We start from the raw sequence: 20,159 nt of genomic DNA, 5'->3' as shown, positions 1-20,159 counted from the left end.
TATTATGTCAGAGTAGCCAAACAATCCTAATAGATGAGGGAAATTCTTTGCAGAAGAACTCCAGCTCATGAACACAGAAGGAATGTGAAAACAATCAGTTTGTAACCAGAAAGCACTGATTTGGGCAGTGGTGGTCACTGGATGATACAACCATGCCAGGAAAAGCTGATCGCACCACCCACAGGGAAGGCTTGGCTGTCACCACTTAAATCCACTGGTCAATCTTAGCATCACCAAAAGTGGTATTATCACCCAATTCAATTCAAAATGAAGCTCACAATACCAATCATTCTTGGGGGCTGAGGGGGGAAGGACCCTAAATCTAATCAAAGCTTTACATTTAATTATCAGACCACAGAAAATACAGGGGACAGAGGGAAAGTTCACCACCACCACCACCACCACCACCACCACCACCAGAAAGCAATCAGGCTATCTATAATGTGGAGTGTTATTTTTTTTTAATGTAGAGTATTTTAAAAGGACAATTGATCTGGTTTCATTTCTTAAACAAGACCATGGTATGGGGAAAAATTAATGTTATTAAGGATAATTTCTGAGAGGGAAAGGAATTAAAATTACTTCTAATTTTTCTCATAGTTTATCAATCTTTTCCTATCTTGCTATTAGAAAAATTCAAACTTTCCTGAGAAATAACTGATCTGTAGACAGAATCAGACAATAGAACTGGGAGTTGAGGCTGAAAGAAAGGAAAGAGGTGCAATAATTTCGGGTAAGGAAAATAAAGGGGCACCAACTGGCCAAAGTCATGAGCAAATCACAAGGGAGCCATCAGGCCTATACTGACAACCCCATGCCCTCTTTGCTGAGGTGTGGACACTTGTGATGGATCTAGAATAACAACCCCTCTGGTCCCCAGCCCCAGAAGGAAGACACCAATGTCTGAATTTACATGACAATCCATCTCCTGTTGCCCCACGTGAACCTTATACAACAACTGCCACGTTCCATGGTTAGTCTAAATCTTGTGCAACCAGAAGAACTTAACACAAGGCAATGATTACAAGCAACTAGAATACTCCAAAAGCTTTTATCATCTTAGCTGCAAAAATATTCTACATTTTGAGTAGTATTTCAAGACATGGTGCTGAAAGCACATTTAGATACATACCTGCCCTTCTTCCAACATTAAAGGTTTTATTTCTATGTCCTGACGCATGCTATTATAGAAGTCATTCATGGCTCTGTTTAGTTTTTGATAGTCAACTTCATGATCTAAAAAGGGACTACATCCTTTTATAATAACCCAGAAACAACTTGGATCTTCAACCTATAAAAATTTTTAAAGACAAACAGAACAATGCATGATTTTAAAGTAGAACCTTAAAATAATAAACCTTAGAATCACAACGACTGTTTCTAATTTAAGTGATCTAACAAATTCTTAATAAGCACCCGTCTTAAATGGTCAGACCAAAGATAAAAGAACTTCAGTATGTATGTATATCAAATCATCATGTTGTACACCTTAAAATTACACAATGCTATATGTTAGTTTCCTTTCAATAAAGCTGGAAAAAAAGATAAAAGACACGAAGATAAAATCCTAAAACATGTCACTAATAATATGCAATTCTTAATTATGTGTTGTAATTCAAAAAGCAGAAATCAATGTTCTTGAGTTCCAGTATTTTTTAAATATCCATAATAAAATACAAAAGCAAGGTTCTAAACAATGTTTTTAGTATCCTGTATCTTTCATAAGAGAGAAAATATATATTCTGCTCATATTAAAAGAAATGATGGCAGATAAACCAATCATATACAAATTATCTCCTACAGGGGAAGCCAGGAATGGGATAAAAAGTGCAGGGATGAAAGTCAACTTCTCTGAATGTATCTTGTTGTCTTAGAAACTAAGATTTTCATTTTAAAAGTACAAATATAAAATGAAAAGCAGGACCTCAACCCAGGGTAACCTTTCCTCCCTGTAGCATATTGCTGGTAATACGATTTAGAACCAGTAACCTTTAATATCGCTGGTCCTGTGATTCGGACCCTCCTCCAACCTTTCCTCCCCTGGCATGCTGCTAGTCTTGCAGGTTAGATCCCCTTAAAGGGGGCAGGAACAAGGGGGCTGGAGAAATAGCCCTTAAGCATTAAGCCCCCAGGACAATGAGGTTCTCACCCATATCAAACACATCTAGGCCTCAGTTGTTTCAGATCCAGGCCCAGAACAGCAGCAAAACCAGGCAAGCGATGTCATGTCTGGCCTCAGGAGCAGCTGCACTGACTAATGAACTCCTGCCCTGGCGGCAACCAATCAGGAGAGAACATGACCCTGAAAGGACACACCTGGAAAGCTGATGAACATTCTATTGGTATCCTCCTGAGATCTCCAGATAAATACCCTCAAGATGGAGGAATGAGCACTGCTCTCTATGGAGCACACCATGCCTTTCCCCAACCCCTTCTCCCAGGCACGTTTTCCTTGCCTCTCTTTCTCCTAAGCTCCAAGGGCCCTTCTTTTGTCTCTGTAACTTGTTCCCTGTGCCCACTTCTTGTACAGCTCACTTCTTCTACCTCTGTGACTTTCTAAATAAATTTCCTTATAGTTTGAGTCTTGGCTCTGAATTCTTTCTTAACCAGAATTCAAGTACTGAGGTTGCTGAACCAAGGTCTGGTCTGACTTCACTGGTCTAACACCTGGCGTCTCTGTTCCTACATTCAGTAATATGTGTGTAAAGTGTAATTTATTACATTAACTGAATTCATGTAACCTTCAATTCATGTTCAATTAGCTTTAGTACGTGATCGTTCCATAATTAACTTCAGATATTTTCGTCAAACTTATACTTTCCAACATCAACTGTAAAAATTAAAATGTTAATCTTAAAACATTATGAAAATTCCAAACTAAAAAACAGTGGGCCCACTTATAGTCACGCTCTTATGAGAGGTCCTTGGGACAGCTACCGCTTCAATCTCAACATGGCCGCCTGGGCGAAACAGCAAACTGGCAAGCAGCTCTAGCAGGAAAACTGCTCTCGAAATGTTATTTATTTCATTGACAGTACTGAAGACAGCAAAAGTTTTTTGCCACATTAGTGAGGTCACAGCCTGAAGCTTTAAGAATTTCACCCATCGCCTGACCAGCATGGCTCAGCGGTTGATCATCAAACCTATGATCCATGAGATCAAGGCTCAATTCCCAGTCAGGGCACATGCCCGGGTTGCAGGCTCGATTCCCAGCTGGGAAAGTTTGCTTAGTGTGAGCAAGGTAAGAGCAGGAAGTGGGGGCAGACCAAAGCTGAGGGGGTTAGATAAAAGGGTTCCTGAATCCAATTAAAAGAGAGGGGTTCCCAAGCTCAAGGCAGTGAAAGTCTAGCTCCTCCTGCCAGAGTTCTGCCCTGATGGACTGGCACATACCAGGATCTGTACCCCTGGAAGAGCCCTATCTTTCTGAGGAAAAATTGGCCAGTCTACTTGGGACTGATGGTAGATAGGAGTTTGCAAGATGGATCTGAAATCGCTAGAAGTCTCAGACAATTCCTCTGTAAGAGTCAGCTACTTCAAACGTTTGTGAATCTCAATTCATAAAAATAACGCGACATAAAATCGGAACGGAAAGTTTGGTTTTTCAACAATCACATCATTTGCTATGGCCCTCTCATCTGCCCACTGAAATATTTTTTAAACAATTTATTTATATTTCCTTTGTCCCAGTAACCAAAACCCAACCCTTCGCTATGGTTTGTAAACGCCTTCCTCCAAGTAACGTGGTGAACACAGCACGCCTTCTCAAATCTCATGCCTAACCAAGGAACACTCACCTGAATCAAAAAATGAGAAACTGCAGCTGTCCGCCCCACCCAGCGGGCCTCACACGGGGAGAGGCCCCCGCCACGACCCGCGAGGGCAGGGAGTGGCCGCCAGAGTCTCAAGGCTGGAGGAGGCAGGAGTCCCCACGAATGGAGACCAAACGCTGGTGAGAGGTTGGGGGTAAGGGAGGTACAGGTCACCTCGCCCATGTCCAACTGGGGTAATGACCGCCTGGAGAGGTCCCATGTCGAGGAGAACAGGTCAGGGTCCCCGTATCCACCGACCTGGGGCGCGCAGGAGCCCTCGACGAGCGCGGACCCGGGCGGGGTGCGTGGGAGAACAGTCCGTTCCCCCGCCTAAGGTTCTGGGGTTAGTAAATACAGGCCACCCAGTTAAATCTGAATTTCGGCGAAACAAAAAACTTTTTATGTTATGTCCCAAGTAGTGCATAGGACACCGCTGTGCTAAAATGTCGGCTGTTCTGCTTAAATTAGAGAGTCCGGGATCTTATCCGGCCCCCATACCCGCGGCCAAAGACCGGCGTCCCCAGCCAGGCGGGCCTGCACCAGGAGGGCTGGGGTGCGTCGACGGGCCGGCCCCGGCCTTCGCGCTCGCTCACCTTCAGCACCAGAACCTCGAGCATCTTCCCTGCTCCTTGCTGTCCGCCCGCGGGCTCGCCCCGGGACATAGGCACCGTCACAGCCGCGCCCCTTTCCAGGTCTCGCGTCGCTGGTCACTCGGAGTAAACTTTGGGGACGAAAGAGGAGTCTCGTGTAGCCCTGGCCTCCGCCCCCCGCCGTGGAGGCTGCGCCTCTTCCCCAGTTCGCCCCCCCCCCAGTCTTCGGCCCCCGCAGCCCCCGCCCACCACCCACCACAGGCGACACGCTCCTTCCTCCAACTCGGACGCCGCCGCCGGCGCGCTTGGGGCTCCCGCACCAAGCCCCTGGCGCCGGACTCCCGCCGGCTCCCGCCTCGAGGCTTCCAGAAACCACGTGGTGCGTCAACGGCACGCACAACGGTCGGTGCCCAGCGCATGCGCCGGGGGCGGGACGGAGCGCGGCGTGGCGGGACGCAGGGGGAGGAGCTTCGACGCAGAAGCGCCAAGCGGGCGGGGTCAGGCGTCACGTGGTTCAAGGAGTCTTGGGAGCCCCAGGGGTCACGGTCTCATCCGGAGGGGCAGCCAGGCCGCCTGCGGACCGACTTAGTTCCTGGTGGACATCCAGGGGGCCCTACCCGCCGACTCCCAGTTCGCTATCCTTCACCGCCCTTCCTGGGGATGAAGGAGCCTCCCGACTAGTCACTGATGCCTGGTCCTCCAGGTCCTCCAGTCAACGTCCCCCCACCCCACCCTCCCTCCTTCTGGAAAGGCACTCCGTCCAGATTTTGGATTTTCGTCCCACTTGGTCCTCAGCCGGTAGGGTACCCCAAGTCTTGGTCAGGGGCATTCTTGTCACCACCACGGATCACAAACTACAGCCTCGTGAGCCGGGTTCTTCCCCGGACGTATATTCTTTGCTATTATTAAGGCAGCACAGAGTTCTCCAGACTTTGAACACGGAAGCCTGTTTTCTCACCTAAAAACTGGGACTCAGAGAGTCGGTCTCAAATTAGATGAGGTCACACTATATGAAACAGGACACCCAAGAAGCACTCAGGGAGGGTTAGCTGTTAGTACGACCTCAGTAACAAGCCAACAAACAAGAAAAAAAGTGCAAGAATGTTTCTTAAATGTCAAAGGAACCACGGCTAAAAAGGATGGTGGGCCTAAGTCATTTTGCAGATGAATTATTTAATATTTCAATTGTGGAAAAAAACAATTTCTTAAGCCCTCGTGCTGGAACCAGCAAGAAGGCAACAGATTGCACGCCAGTTGTGGAGTTATATGTTTGGGAAACAGAATGCTCACATAAGCATGCAATTTGAAAAGTAAGCCTGAGTTCACAAGGTCAAGCAAGCATCACCTTTGTGCAGTTTGGGGCAGGAGAGTTGGAAAGGAGAGGGAGATGCTGACTTCTACTCAGGAAGAGAGCAGCTGCAAAGTGAAGTTCACCTGAGGCTGAATTAGGCTAACCAGGCCTGGCTCCAGTCACCTGGCAGGGCAACTCACCTGAAAGCCGCAGACCTTGTCAGCAAAAAATGGTTAACCACCAGATCTGATTTAAATGGGCGGCTCCAGAGACAGTTCCCAAGCGCCAAAGACATGCAGAAAACATCTTCTCCCAGCTCTTAGTGTGGGGTCAACGTGTTTTTTCTTTCGACTAGAACGCATGCTACAATATGATACTCCCCAAACTTTTCCACAACATGGATCACAGAAACTGGAGATATATATACATCACGCTGGGATGAAGAGTAAAGACTGTTGAAATGGGGGCTCACTACCCTGGAGCTCCAGCCACCTAGTCATCCCGTAAGTCTGAAGGGGGTCAGTATCTGTTCCTGTAACCAGTCCCCCAGCCCCAACAAGTAGTGGGAAGCATTTTAAAGAAGTCACTCTGAAATAAGTCATGGGGAGGTAATGTACAGCATTGTGACTATAGTTAATACTGTATTCCATATTTGAAAGTTGCTAAGAAAGTAGATCTTCAAAGTTCTCATGACAAAAAAAAATTGTAACCATGTATGGCGATGGATGTTAATTGGATTTTTGTGGTGACTGTTTTGAAATATATACAAATATTGCCCTGGCTGTTTTTGCTCAGTGGTTAGAGTGTCAGCCCACATACCAGTGGGTAGCGGGTTTGATTCCCAATCAAGGGCATGTACCTGGGTTGCAGGTTCGATCCCCAGCCCAAGTTGGGGTGGGTTCAGGAGGCTAACAATTGCTGTGTTTCTTTCACATAGACGTTTCTCTCTCTCTCTCCCCCTCCCCTTCCACTCTCTCTAAAAATCAGTGGAAAAAATATCCTCGGATGATTAACAACTATATATATGTATATATATACACACAAATATTGAGTCATTATGTTGTACACCTGAAATTAATGTTATATGTCAATTATACCTCAATAAAAAAAACTCCACAGCATAAAAAAATTAAAAGATTATCAATGCAGCCCAGCTGGAGTAGCTCAGTGGTTGTTCATCAACCAACCCATGAACCAGGAGATCACGTCTTGATTCCAAACCCATCAGGGCACATGCCCAGGTTTCTGGCTCAATCCCAGGCATGCAAGAGTCAGCTGATTGATGATTCTCTTCATCAGTGATGTTTCTGTCTCTATCTCCCTCTCCCTTCCTCCCTCAGAAATCAATTTAAAAAAAAAAAAATTATCAATGCATTTTTATAAGGCAGTTAAATCCTAGTAGTAAAACCTGACAAAGATAACACAAAGAGCTACAGGTTAATTTCATTTATCAATATAGGTGCTGAAATCCCAAATAAAATGCTACTAAGTAAAACCCAGGACAGATAAAAGTCAACCATTAAGCCATGGCCAAGTGGGTTGTAACACTTATTCCAGTAATGCAAGAAGGTTTAAACTGGTCAGTCGCAAATATGGCTAGATCATGGCACAGCAGGCAACCAAAAGCTATCATGAGTGGGCTGTCTCTTGCCGGCAGCATGGGGTGATGTTAGGTGTTAAGAAGTTAAAGTATTTCTCATCACAGGAATAATATTCTGGTTCTGCAAAGGGCCTGGGTAAAGAGTAATCTGTTCTTTTTTGGGTACCCCTAAGTACCCCAAAGTACCTTTCAAGCCCCCAAGAAAAAGGAGAAAGGGAGTCTGGGGAGTCTGGAAACCAGAACCTCCAGTCTGCTCAGATTCACCTCTCCTGTCACTGTGGTCATGGGTGGGGTGGGGAGTGGGGGGTGGAGGAGTAGAGAAAGCTGGTAAATTTTCCAGAACCGGAATAATTCTCTAAAATGGGCCCAGGAGGATGTTTTTCCTCTTTCCCTTCCCAGATTCTCTCCTTGCCCAAATGTAGTTCAAATCATCTTCCCTTGGAGTCATCAATTCTAATGTTTTTATTAATTTCACGGAGAGGAAGGGAAAGTGGAGAGAGAAACATCAATGAGAGAAAATCATCAATCGGCTGCCTCCTCCACGCCCCCTACCGGGGATCAAGCTTGAAACCCGGGCGTGTGCCCCGACCAGGAATAGAACAGTGACCTCCTGGTTCATGGGTCAAAGCTCAACCACTGAGCCACACCATCCAGGCTATAGTCATCAATTCTAAAAGGCAGTCTATACTTCCCCAGTTTTAAAGTATTCTCATCATTTTTACAAAAAGAAAGAATTTAAAACAAGTTTGACCCCAAAGCTAGCTTAATCGTTTGTCAGCTGATTTTTAAGAACTTTTTTATTTCTTAGACATTTTGCATTACTTAAGAAGGAGTGGGTATTGCGATTATACATTCAACCCAAAGGTAGAAGCCTGGTGCCTGCCCAGTGCTTTTTCCAGACACCTCACTTATGTTTTATGGACTTGGTCTGTCCATCAGAGAAAGCCTTGTTCATGTTTCCCCCTAATACTGTACATCTGTTAGATTATCCTGTTTCTAATGTACTTTTCATAGTTCAATGTTGTGTTATTCAATGAAAGAAGACTCTATTTTTAATATACCTTTATTGATTTCAGAGAGAGAGAGAGGGATAGAAACATCAGTGATGAGAGAGTAATTGATCGGCGGCCTAGCCTGCAACCCAGGCATGTGCCCTGACCGGGAATCAAACCTTGATCTCCTGGATCCTAGGTGGATCCTCAACCGCTGAGCCACGCCCAGCCAGGCGAAACCATTGAAATTTTTTTTTTTTTAAATATATCTTTATTGATTTCAGAGAGAAGAAAGGAGAGGAAGAGAGAGAGAGAAACATCAATGATGAGTCATTGATCGGCTGCCTCCTGCACACCCCCGACTGGGGATCAAGCCCTCAACCCAGGCATGTGCCCTGACCGGGAATCAAACCCCGATCTCCTGGATCCTAGGTCGATGCTCAACTGCTGAGCCACGCCCACCCGGGCACCATTGAAATCTTGATAGGGATTAAACGAACAGATGGTTTTGGGTAGTGTGGACATTTTAACAATATTAATGCTTCCAATCCATGAACATGAGATATCTTTTCATTTGTTTGTGTCTTCTTCAATTTCCTCTGTCAGTGTCTAAAAGTTTTCAGCATAGAGATCTTTCACTTCCTTGGTTAAATTTATTCCTAAGAATTTCATTGTTTTTGATGCTATTTTATTTTTTTCCTTTTTTTAAAAAATGCTTTTGTTTTTTAGAGAGGAAGGGAGAGGAAGAGAGAAACATCAATGTAAGAGAGGTGTTTCAATTGGTTGCCTCCCACACACACCCCAATCAGGGACCAAACCTGCAACCTGTGCTTGTGACCTGACCAGGAATTGAACCGGGGACCCTTCGGTGCAAGGGATGACGCTCAACCGAGCCACACCAGCCAAGGCTGTTTTACTGCTATTTGGAAGGGAATTGTCTTATTTCTTTTTCAGATAAACCACTGTTAGTGTATAGTAACATTACTGATTTAATTTTTATCTATTGATTTTAGAGGGGGGGGGAGAGAGAAACATGGATTTGTGGATTTGTTGTTCCACTTATTTATGCATTCATTGGTTGATTCTTGTATGGGCCCTGACTGGGGATCAAACTTGCAACTTTGGTGTATGGAGATGACACTAATCAACTGAGTTACCCAGCCAGGGCACATTAATGATTTTTATTATGTTGATCTTGTATCCTGCAATTTTACTGAATTCATGGTTCAGATATAACAGTTTTGGGGTGAAGTCTTTAGGGTTTTCTATATAAAATCACATCATCTGCAAATAGAGACCATTTTACCTCTTCCTTTCCAATTCTGATTCCTTTTACTTTTTTTCCTTGACAGATTGCTCTGAGTAGGATTTCTAGTACAGCAGGTTCTCAAATGTCATTGCATTCAACGTGATCTCGCTATAACATCGATAAAAAAAATAAACTGAAGCCCAGCCAGGGCGACTGTCTGTGGAGTTTGCATGTGTTCCCATGTCTGGGTGGGTTTTCTCTAGGCACTCCAGTTTCCTCCCACATCCCAGAGATGTGCACGTTAGGTTAAATGGCATTCTAAATTGTCCGAGAAAATGAAAGCAATGAAAACGTATACCAACTTAGTATTTATTCCTGAGTTTGTAACTGCAGTTTCAAAACATTGTCCAGTATCATAGAAAACAGGTTTTCCTGGCTCTGCCCTGGACAAGATGGTATGGAGTAGGGACACCAGCTTGGGCAGGAAGGTGACTAGGAGGAAGAGGGACAAGAATCGCTTTCTGCTTCTGTTTCTGAGGTTGACGTAGCTTAAATGTATGAGGTCCGGGAGACCACATGATAAATGCTACAAACACTGGCAATCTGGGTTCTAAAGAACAATTTTTTCAGCTCATGTGGGCAGCCCTATTTTGGGGTGAGGGGGTCAGGATAGCACCACAGGTAGGAAGTCATGTGGCAGTCTCCCTAAAGGAATTCTTGGAAGGAGACAGGTTCATTCAGATTCAAAACAAACAAACAAAATAGATCTTTATGAAGAAAAACCAGTCATACTACAGTGGTACCTCGGTTTTCCAAAATCTCCATTGACAAACATTTCGGTTTATGAACACCATAAACCTGGATGTAAATGCTTTGGTTTTCGAACACGCCTCGGAGGTCGAACATGCCACACAGCTTCTGCTGGATGCAAGATCCTGAGTCCTAGCTGTTGGCTGGTGATACCTTGGTTTTCGAACATTTTAGAACTCGGTCTTCTAGAACAGATTACATTAAAAAACCGAGGTACCACTGTACTTTCTCACTACATCTCCTAAAATCACCACTGAGCCATCGAGCTCCAGGGAAGGGCACAGGGCTAGGAGTGTTGGGAAAGCCAGTGCCTTGCATGCTGTCTTTTGACCTTCCCTCAGCCTCATAAGAATGAGCCTTGGGCCTGAAACACTTTTCCTTACCAAAAGATAAGAGTCGTCATAGCCTGTGGTAGACTAGATGCCTTGTGTGTAAATCTTTTCCTGTTTCAGACTCCAGTTTCCTTTGCTCTTCTGCTTAAGTGTGTGCATCATATGGCACCTGGTCAATGCCACTATTATGCCTGTCCCATGGGGAAGAGATGAGGTCCTTCTACTGCAGCACAAGAGAGCTACCTGTATGCCAATTGTCTTGTGTTGGCTGTAGGGAGGGGACCTGCCGGCCATAGGGGAACCAATGTGCACTACTAGAGCTGATCTCACTCTGCCTCTTCTCCATGAGTATACAGCGTTGTTCCATTTGAGGCTTGGCTGTTTTGCAGTTTCCTTGGCGACTATACTACCAAGATGCAGTGGGAGAAAATGTTCAGCTATCTGCTTTTGGTGACAGGCAACAGATGTCACTTGCTTGACAATGAATCAGGTTCTACTCTTGGCTGTGGCACTAGCTATGTGAGCCTGTTTCTCAGTTTTGTCATCAGCAAAACTTGTGTTCACTGAGGTCTCTTCCAGCTATATAACATTCCATTTTGTGTAAGAATAAAAGAATATCATACCCAAGGCCAAAAGTCAGTAAGAACTTTTATAGATTCAGAAGCAGATGGAATGCTAACAGTGTCCATGGTCATCAAAATTTACACCTTGGATCATTTACTGAAGAAAATAGGTTTTATTCTAGATCAGTTTCTCAACCTTGGCCAGATAATTCTTTGCAGTGGGCAACTGTCCTGTTGTGGGATATTTAACTGCATCCCTGTCCTCTTTCCACTAGATGGGAGTAGCATCTCACTCTCAGTTGTGACAACCAAAAATGTTTTCAGACATTGCCAAACGTCTCCTGAAAGGCAAAAGTGTCCTTGGTTGAGAACCACTGATCTAAATATATTCCTCTAATCAGGATTAAATAATACGCATCAACTTAATTCATCAATACCTCTATTTTGTAAGTAGAAAAAATAAGATATTTCATGAAAAAAGAAATCCATTTTATGATGCATAATACAGTCAAAGATCTTAAATACAATTGGTGTCTTAACCATTTCTCATCTTTAATCAATATTATTCCCCTTAAGAGGTGAAAAACTTACCCATGTTAAAAATAATGAAAATAAACATCACTACTAAATACCATTAAATGATGAATAATTCTACATCCCTCTAACCTCTTTGTTTCATTAACTAGCACTCCAGAGTTAAAATTTACAGCTTTTGATATGGCTTCATATTTCTTTAAAATATTAACTAAGATAGATTTCCAATTTGGTAAACCTAATAAATAACTAATACCATTTGGTTTTCAAAAGAATTGTACATTAATCATCAAGCTAAAGACTTAAAAAAATAATGACATTGTCACTCAAAGGTTGTAAGTGTCTTGTTATCATGTAATCAGACACCCTTAAATTAAGTTCAGCAGAAAGTCTAAGGAATCCAGGGATCAATCTCCTAAGCACATCAAGGAAAATGCTAATACACTGGACATTTAAAAGAAAATGACAGTACAACAGTTTATTTAAACTTTTGATAATAAAACTATAATACAGAAATGGAAATCATTGTGAATTTTTTTTTTTTCATTTCAGTAAAAAGATCATGAATACTTCATACTTATGTGACACTGTAAGGTTTAAAATAAGCAAGAGAACTCCACAATACACTTCAAATAAGAAAGACTGTACTATAACTCTTACAGGCACAAAGTTCAAGTTCCAAGCAAGTCTTATTATCCCTCATTATTTATTAGGACAAGTTCAAGTAGACCAGCTTACAAATAAGCAATACACTACAAATGGCTCTTACTTACTACATAGGTCTTAGGATAAACATGTTTATACTTGGGCTGAACAGTCACGTGGATACCATAAATACGGCCACTATTATACATCACCACTCGGTGAAATTTCTTGCCTTCCTTCATGATTTCTTCAGTCTTTTTTTCAGTGGACAAAATATTTTCTAAGAACTTTGAATCTTCTAAGTACAGCTCATCTCCTGAAAAATAACATTTTAATTCCACAAAGTGTTATTTGATAGAACATTCCAATATATTAGTGACATATAAATCAGCTTTTAAAAATCTATTTTATGTGCTTAGAACTGAGATAGTTGTTAAATAACCCTAATTTTATGAGCTTACCTCAGTTTCTTTCTTGTGTTTTTAATACCCATATTCCCTAGCTTCCCATTCCCCAGCCAAGAATTTTCTTTGGGCACATGAATACTTATGACTGGTATTTTTTTCATCATAAATTATAACTTTTACATAGTTCATGGCTCTTTTTATCCTAGTGAAAACATTGGCCTTGTCCATATATTTTTGGTGTTTCAATGTGGACTGCTCTAATAATTTTAAGATTAAATTACATAAATTATCATTTATACATCAAAATTGCTAAATTCTCCCACTATAGAGTGAGTAACAAATATTATCACTATTGTGAGAACTGAGACATGTAGCCATAAGTGAGACTGGTCATAAAGCCCCACGCTAAACTGCCACAAAACCTCCATCTTATACGTGCCCAACAACAACTGACCACCAGCAAACTCCCTAATTCAAATAAGCTGACAATTTACAAGTTCTCATAATTCAAAATTAAAATGTAAAAAAGTAAAATAATATGAAAGCACCCTGTCAATGTCTTGGGAATATATTTACATAAATGTGTACGTGTATATATAAAGTAACTTAGAACTTCTGGTTATAATAAACATTATGAATATGACTTTGATCTTATTACAATAATGCCACTGTAGTAAAACAGACTGTAAACCGTGCCTCTGTGTTGGGCAATACTGCCATATAGCCCAGTGAATGAAATGGGAATACATTGATGCTTCACTGATTTACCTGGTAAAAGCGAGATGAGCCCATCAGCAGTTAATAACGTGATCGGCATCCATCTTTCCACCCCTTCTAATACATGATCCAAACAAAATTTGTGCAAGTCAGAGAGAGAGGCAAAGTTTTCGAGTCTTCTTATTTCATAGAACTGTGGGGGTGCCAACCAAATTTCTTTTGATATGAAACTTTCAGTTGCCTCTAACGGAGATGACCACTGTGGAAGACAAAGGTAGGGTTTCCTAAGGTTTATTCCATAGATAATACAAGATTTGAGATGGTTAGATCAGTACCTAAGATCTAATTGAAGATATAAAGTTAAGTCATTAGTGTGCCTTGCTAGATTCCTGGGACAACATGAAAAGGTTTGATGAAGAAAGCTAGGTTGATCTCCTTCAGACGTTGATTATTGGGATACTGACCCTGAGAACTAGTAAATAAACCAGGATAGATCACCAAGAGTTGAGAGTCATTCAGCATAAAGGACAGGAGATACTGAGAAGGCGAAGTAGTTCTGGTCATTCCCCAAAGCGCAAAGACTCTGAAGTGTAAACTCATGGCAGCCGACTTGAGAACTTAGTGCCCATTTGTTCCTCCCATAAATAGGTGCCTTGGCTAGGCCCTGAGGATGTGGTGGTAGTGGACAAGAAAAGCTCTCTCAGGCCCTATGGAGCCTTCCATAACCAAACTGTAGCATGCTGTGTACATGTTATAATGGGGTAAAGAGGAGCAGTAGGAGCTTTGAGGAAGGTCAAGAGCATAACTCAGTCTACAACCCCAGAATGTAATAATATCATGGCATCAACCAGCCAGTGTTTGCCCATTTAACTTAAGTGGCCTCCGTGCTGTGACTTACCCTCCCTTCTCAAGCTTTCTTCCATATACATTTGGATTTTTAAAAAAGCTGATTCAGTGAATATAGAATAACCCCAAAAGGTCTTTTTTAACTGGTTTACAAAATACCCACTTACACTGGGGAAAACTGATTCCCATGCCCAAACCCAGGGAGCTAAAATTGATTTCTGCCTTGGATAACTATGGGCCAAAGGTTTACAAGCTTGTATGTGCTTAAACATCCCCTAAGAAACTTGTTAAATCTTCAGTCTATAGGGCCCAGAAATCTATGTTTAACAAGTAGCCCAGATTATTCTTAAATTGGCTGCATTTTGTAAACAAAGCTTGGGCCTCAAAGGACCACCCAATCTTTAAGTTATTTACAAAGTATTCTACTTTATCAGTTCTATGTGAGTTCAGTGACAATTACCAAGATGAAGGGTTAAACAATAGGCATCAACCCACTTAATTCAACCTGTTCAGGTTAGTCCAGACCATAGGTTAAAAGAACTTACCTTATATTAGTTACTGTTTCTAGTAAAGCACTGCTCAAATACTTTATGTAAACCATTTCCAGTCCTTAGATCAACTCTGCATACTGTCATTTTACAGATAAAGAGGCCTGGGCAGCTATTCTATCTAGAAAATCTGGGCTTCAAACTTGGGGTGGAGAGTAGGGACCGGCTCTAAATTCAATTCTGTTTCCACTGGTCTATTGATACTTTAGACCAGATAATTCTTTGTTGTGGGAGGCTGTCCTGTGCACTGAAGGTTGTTTAACAGCATACCTAGGCTCTACCCAGTAGAAGCCAGCAGAAGTCCCTGAGTTGTGACAACCAAAAATGACTCCAGACATTGCCAAATGTACCTGGGTGTGGGATAGGCAAATCCCCTATTGAGAACTACTAGACTAGAGCACATTAAGAATTATTTATTGGAACCTCCCCTTGCAGGCATAAGTGCTATATTACCTTCCCCCAACATAATGTAAAAAATAGGTAAGTGGACAAAATCTATAAAACCACCATTTTGAACACTGGAAAATACAGAATTGTAGTATGTGAGAAAAGAAAAATAAATGAGGTGAACTCAGTAGAGTTCCAAGAGTTGCCAAGGTTTCCTTCCTAAAGGTAATCCCCAGACTACAGCACAAGAAGGGAACACCTAATCAGAGTGTATGATTCTCACTGACTTGAGGAGACAAAGACCAGGGTTTGAGAAGACCCATAATAGGCGAGAATCTGGAAGGCAATGCACCTGAGAAGAGGGATCCACACAAGGTAGACCTCCAGAAATATGTACTGTACAGAGTGCCCTCGAGTCTTCACTAAATACTTATCTACAAATGCATAAAGTGAAACCACATGACACTGGAAGACAATTCCTAAGAAAAAACAATACCTAAGAGCTTTAAGACTGACAACAACTGGGCTCACCTAGGGCCAAAAATATTTCAAATTCCCTCCAACCCCAGTGGAAAGGCCTCACTGAATAGAAGGGATGTTTAGCAGACCCCAAAAGGGTCACATATTAGAAGTGCAGCTATTAGCCCTAGAATAAGACTACTATAGACCTACCCTAAAACCGCTTTAAAAACAAACCTCAAAAGGATCAAGTTCATTTTCCATAGCTTAACTTCCTGCCATGAAAACTCTAACAATCCTTAAAGGAATATAACAAAATCCAACTGAAAATCACAATGTCCAACATCCAATCAAAAATTCCAAGACCCACCACAAAACAGGAAAATATGACCCATAACTAGAGGGAAAATCTGTCATCAGAAACGGAGATGATGAAATTAACAAAAAAGGACCTTAAGCCATTGTACAAGTATGAGATGTAAAGGAAAATATGAACATGATGAGAGAAATCGAATATATTTTAAAGGAACTAAATGAAATTTCTAGAGTTGAAAAGTATCTGAAATAAAAAACACACTGGATGGTATTTACAGATTAGGTACTACATAAAAAAACAGAGAATTTGAAAACAGCAATAGAATCTATTCAAAATAAAGCATGAAGAGAAAAAAAGATTGAAAAAAATGAACAAGTTATGAGTGACCAATGAGACATTTTCAAGTAGTCCAACATACATGTAACTAGAGTCCCAGAAAATAGCAGACTTGAATCTAACCTTAATGATAACTATATTAAATAGAAATGATCTAAGTACGCCAATTAAAAGACTGGAATTGTCATATTGGACCTGGCCAGTGTGGCTCAGTCGGTTGAGCATACTCCCATGCACCAAAAAAGGTCATGGATTTGATTCCTGGTCAGAGCACACACCCAGGGTGCGGGTTCAATCCCCCGTCAGGGTACGAACAGGAGGCAACGGATCCATGCTTCTCCCTCACAGTGGTTTTCCCTCTCTCCCTCTCCCTTCCTCTCTCTCAAAAATCAATAAAAACATATTAAATAAAAAAAAGAGCCCTGGCCGGTGGCTCAGTTGTCATCCCCTACTACACCAAAGGATCATGGGTTCGATTCTCACATACCTAGGTTGGAGGTTCAATTCCTGGCCCTAGTTGGGGCACATGCAGGAGGCAACCAATTGATGTTTTTCTCTCACATCTCTCACATGAATGTTTCTCTCTTTCTCTCTCTTTGCCTTCCTCTCTCTCTAAAAAGCAATGAAAATGTTCTTGGGTGAGAAATAAAAAAAGAGAGAGAAACACACTTTAAAGACACAGATAGGTTACAAGTAAAGGATGTAAAGAGATATACTATGCTACTATGCAATTGCTAATCAAATGAAAGGCAGAGTGGCTATATTTTACCAGATAAACTTCAGATGTCAGAATGTGGAATATTACCAGGGGTAAAGAAGGAGAATTCATAATAATCAAAGGGTCCATCCACCAAGAGCTAACAGTCCTAAACGTCTACGTAGCACCCTACAAGGGCTCTAAAATACATACAGCAAATCCTGATCGAACTGAAAAAAGACGAATCCACAACTATTCGCTGAAGTTTTAAGCATTCAGCACAGTACTCGGTGGAGCAAATATGGAAGACCCGAAAGACACTATCAAGGAATCTGACCTAATTGCCATTTTTACAAACACTCCCTCAAACACAGAATATTCTTTTTAGGTGCAAAAGGTACAATCCACCAGAACAGACCATACATGTGGCCAAGTCTCAATGAATTTAAAAAGATTTAAATCACACAGATTATGCTCTCGGAGAAAAGAGAATTAGACTGCTGTGGAGGTGAAAGGACTTACTGTGCGTCAAGTGCTTAGGAGGGAGCCTGGAGCCTAACAGGTGGTCTGCTCGCCCCTGGGATCCCCGCAGCGGCGCCCGCGGGGGCGACAGAGTCGAGGCCCTGGGGCCGTGAAGCCGCGGAAAACCCTGGTTTTGGTCCGCGGGGCTGGGGGGCCGCTCAGTCACTTACGGGCTGCGGGCCCTGACCCGGAGGTTGTGGACGGGTACTGGCCGCAGGCCGGGGTCCCGAGAGGACGCCCTACCTGGTAGCCCACCACCTCGCTCAAGTCCGGGCAGACGGGCGGCGGGTCGCGCAGGCAGCACAGGAAGAAGGCCGTGTCGAAGCGGCGGCCTCCGCGCCGCGTGAACGGCGTGAGCCAGACGCTCCAGTCGTGCAGCGCCCAGATGTCGGGGGTGCAATCGAGGTGCGCGCACAGGCGCAGGAAGAGCTGCGGCTCGCGGCGGACGCGGGCGCGCCAGGCGGCCAGGTCGGGCGGCGGCGGAAGGGCGCGGCCCGGCGCGGGCGCGGGCGCGGGCGCGGGCGCAGGCGCGGGCGCGGCCCGGGGCCGCAGCAGCAGCACGCCCGCCTCCTCGAAGGTCTCGCGGATGGCGCAGATGCGGAAGGCCACGTCGTCCGGCAGCGCCGCGCCGGCGGCGGGCCCCGCGGCGGGCAGCACCGGGAAGGTGGTTCTCGAGCGGCGCGCGGGGCCCAGGCCGAAGCGCGGCGGCCCGTGGTGCGGCGCGAAGAGGCGCAGCCAGTCGGCCGAGCGGTCTGCCGCGTCCACCACGCCGCCCGGGAAGACGTGCGCCCCCGGCAAGAAGCCCTGCTGCGAGGAGCGCTGCAGCAGCAGCAGCCGGAAGCCCTGGGCGGGCAGCGGGGGCAGCGACGGGGCGGCGGAGCCGGGGTGCGTCCAGCCCGCCGCCAGCACCAAACTGGCCGCCTGCCGCCAGGGGCTTGAGCCCGCGCGCAGGAAGCCGGTCATGGTTTCTGGCCTCCGGTTCTGGCGCGGCAGGCGCTCCAACGCACGGGCCCTGTGAACCCCCAGGTCTTCCGGGCCTGAGGACGGAGGCCCGCGTTTCTTAGGTGGAACTCCGGGCGCTCTGGGCATCCCGGCCGTTGGGCCTTTGTAGGCTCCTTCCTGTGGGAGGGGCGCGGTACCGGCGCGAGCAAGCACCGCCCCCGGTGCCCATGTCCCCTGCCAGGCCACTCTCACGCGACAAGGGCTGTCACAGCCACCTTAAACGAGAGCCTCCCAATCCACACTCGGGACACTGGGCCAAGAGCAGGACGCTTATGGGCGCACGTCACCTGCTGGAGGAAAACTGCGATGCAAACCCAGCCCTGGTGATGTTGCTGGAAAAGGGACCTACCTGGCCCTGAGCGGGTCTGCCTAGGGCCAGCTGGTAGTGTCTGGGCTCTTCGTGCAGGGCAGTTTTCAGTTTCACAACAGGAGAGTCCAGGTGAATTTTAGAGGATGTTTATTAAAGCTGGGGACAATGAAAAAAGGAGGGGCTGAGGAAATGAGCCTAGGCTGGGCTGCTTTGGCTCACTAAGAAGTCAGAGAAAAGGGGACCTTAGGGAGAGGTTCAGGGGGGTTTGTCCTGGCAGAAGTGCCACTGCCTATTGCTGCCTTGGTTGCAAGCCTCCTGGGTCCCTTAGAATTTAAGAGATGCTGCCTGTGGGGAAAGAAGGGGGACCTGGCTGTGCTCCTGGGAGGCAGAGCAGGCGCTGGACCTTCATTTTGAGGGCTTTTAAAGGCTGGGCAGTTAGGGGAGAATCTCAATAGAATATTCATCAGTTTTATGCTGAGGATCCAAAATGAGATTTATTCTCTTTTTTTTTCTGTAGCGGAAAAAGAAGGTAGGGTGGGTGACATCTCTAATGGGCATTTAATTGTCCCTCATCCCCAATGAGCAAACAAGACAATCTCAGTTTCATTCAATGAAATTTCAGTAAGTTCTAAATGTCATTGCCAGCTGTAACAGAAGAGACAAAAGTCCACATGGGTGTGTGTTAATAAGGTCCCTGGCAACCCGAGTCCAAAACTCCCATCTTGGTATGAGCAATCACAGAAGCAGGAACTTGGCATCCTACAAAGCATAAAGTGACCACAAGCCCCTGCCAAACCACTAATTGGATTTCTGTATCTGCCTCTCTGAGTAGGGTGACTTAAGCTACTTACCCTCTGGTTGGGGGAGGAGAAGTACAAACCATTTACTCTTAAGTGTCCCTGGTTTAGGGAAGATAGGATTTACTAGATCGCTACAAACTGTTTGGCATCTAGATTTTCTAGATGTCTGCAAACTGCTGTTTATCTGTCTCAGTTTCCTGATTCCGCTTGTCCTGGCTTACTAGCCTGTCTCAGTGACATCTACCTGACCAAAACCTGAGAACTAGGACTTTCTCCCTTAAACCCTGGGATGACACTAGTACGTGTTTCCTTTTTTGGGGAGGACCCAAGGGGCAGGTGCCTCAGCTTTGCAGGCTCACATGATCCCCACCAATGAGCAAGTGATAGATGAACCAGA

At 44.5% G+C, this 20,159-nt stretch overlaps 2 protein-coding genes across 2 annotated transcripts in view; both read right to left on the bottom strand.

Annotated features, from left to right (window-relative positions):
* The window catches only part of TDRD12 (tudor domain containing 12), a gene marked incomplete at its 3' end in the record, with an annotated part of 63,070 nt that extends 58,614 nt beyond the window's left edge, over positions 1-4,456 (bottom strand). The window contains exons 1-2 of the mRNA XM_081119695.1: positions 4,403-4,456; positions 1,133-1,291 (exon numbers count right to left, since the gene is read on the bottom strand). Coding sequence (XP_080975821.1) covers positions 1,133-1,291; positions 4,403-4,426 — 183 coding nt within the window. The 5' untranslated portion in view covers positions 4,427-4,456. The remainder of the gene's footprint in view (positions 1-1,132; positions 1,292-4,402) is intronic.
* A 7,202-nt stretch (positions 4,457-11,658) lies between these two features.
* Positions 11,659-18,832, bottom strand: NUDT19 (nudix hydrolase 19). Its single transcript, XM_081119388.1, has 3 exons — positions 17,894-18,832; positions 13,591-13,798; positions 11,659-12,731 (listed from the first exon to the last, which is right to left on the bottom strand). The coding sequence occupies exons 1-3, from the start codon at positions 18,737-18,739 to the stop codon at positions 12,523-12,525; spliced, it is 1,263 nt and encodes a 420-aa protein (XP_080975514.1). The 5' UTR covers positions 18,740-18,832; the 3' UTR covers positions 11,659-12,522.
* Between the last annotated feature and the right edge of the window lie 1,327 nt (positions 18,833-20,159).

The sequence above is a fragment of the Miniopterus schreibersii genome, assembly GCF_964146895.1.
Source record: "Miniopterus schreibersii genome assembly, chromosome: 18".
NCBI lineage: Eukaryota > Metazoa > Chordata > Mammalia > Chiroptera > Miniopteridae > Miniopterus > Miniopterus schreibersii.
This window is presented reverse-complemented; position numbering and strand designations above follow the sequence as displayed.

Excerpts from the sequence above, each read along its gene's own strand:
- NUDT19 (XM_081119388.1), bottom strand. The coding sequence starts at position 18,739 with ATGCCCAGAGCGCCCGGAGTTCCACCTAAGAAACGCGGGCCTCCGTCC. Across the intron at positions 13,799-17,893 it reads GCGAGGTGGTGGGCTACCAG|TGGTCATCTCCGTTAGAGGC; the intron begins GTAGGGCGTCCT and ends TGTCTTCCACAG. Across the intron at positions 12,732-13,590 it reads GCTCATCTCGCTTTTACCAG|GAGATGAGCTGTACTTAGAA; the intron begins GTAAATCAGTGA and ends GTTATTTTTCAG.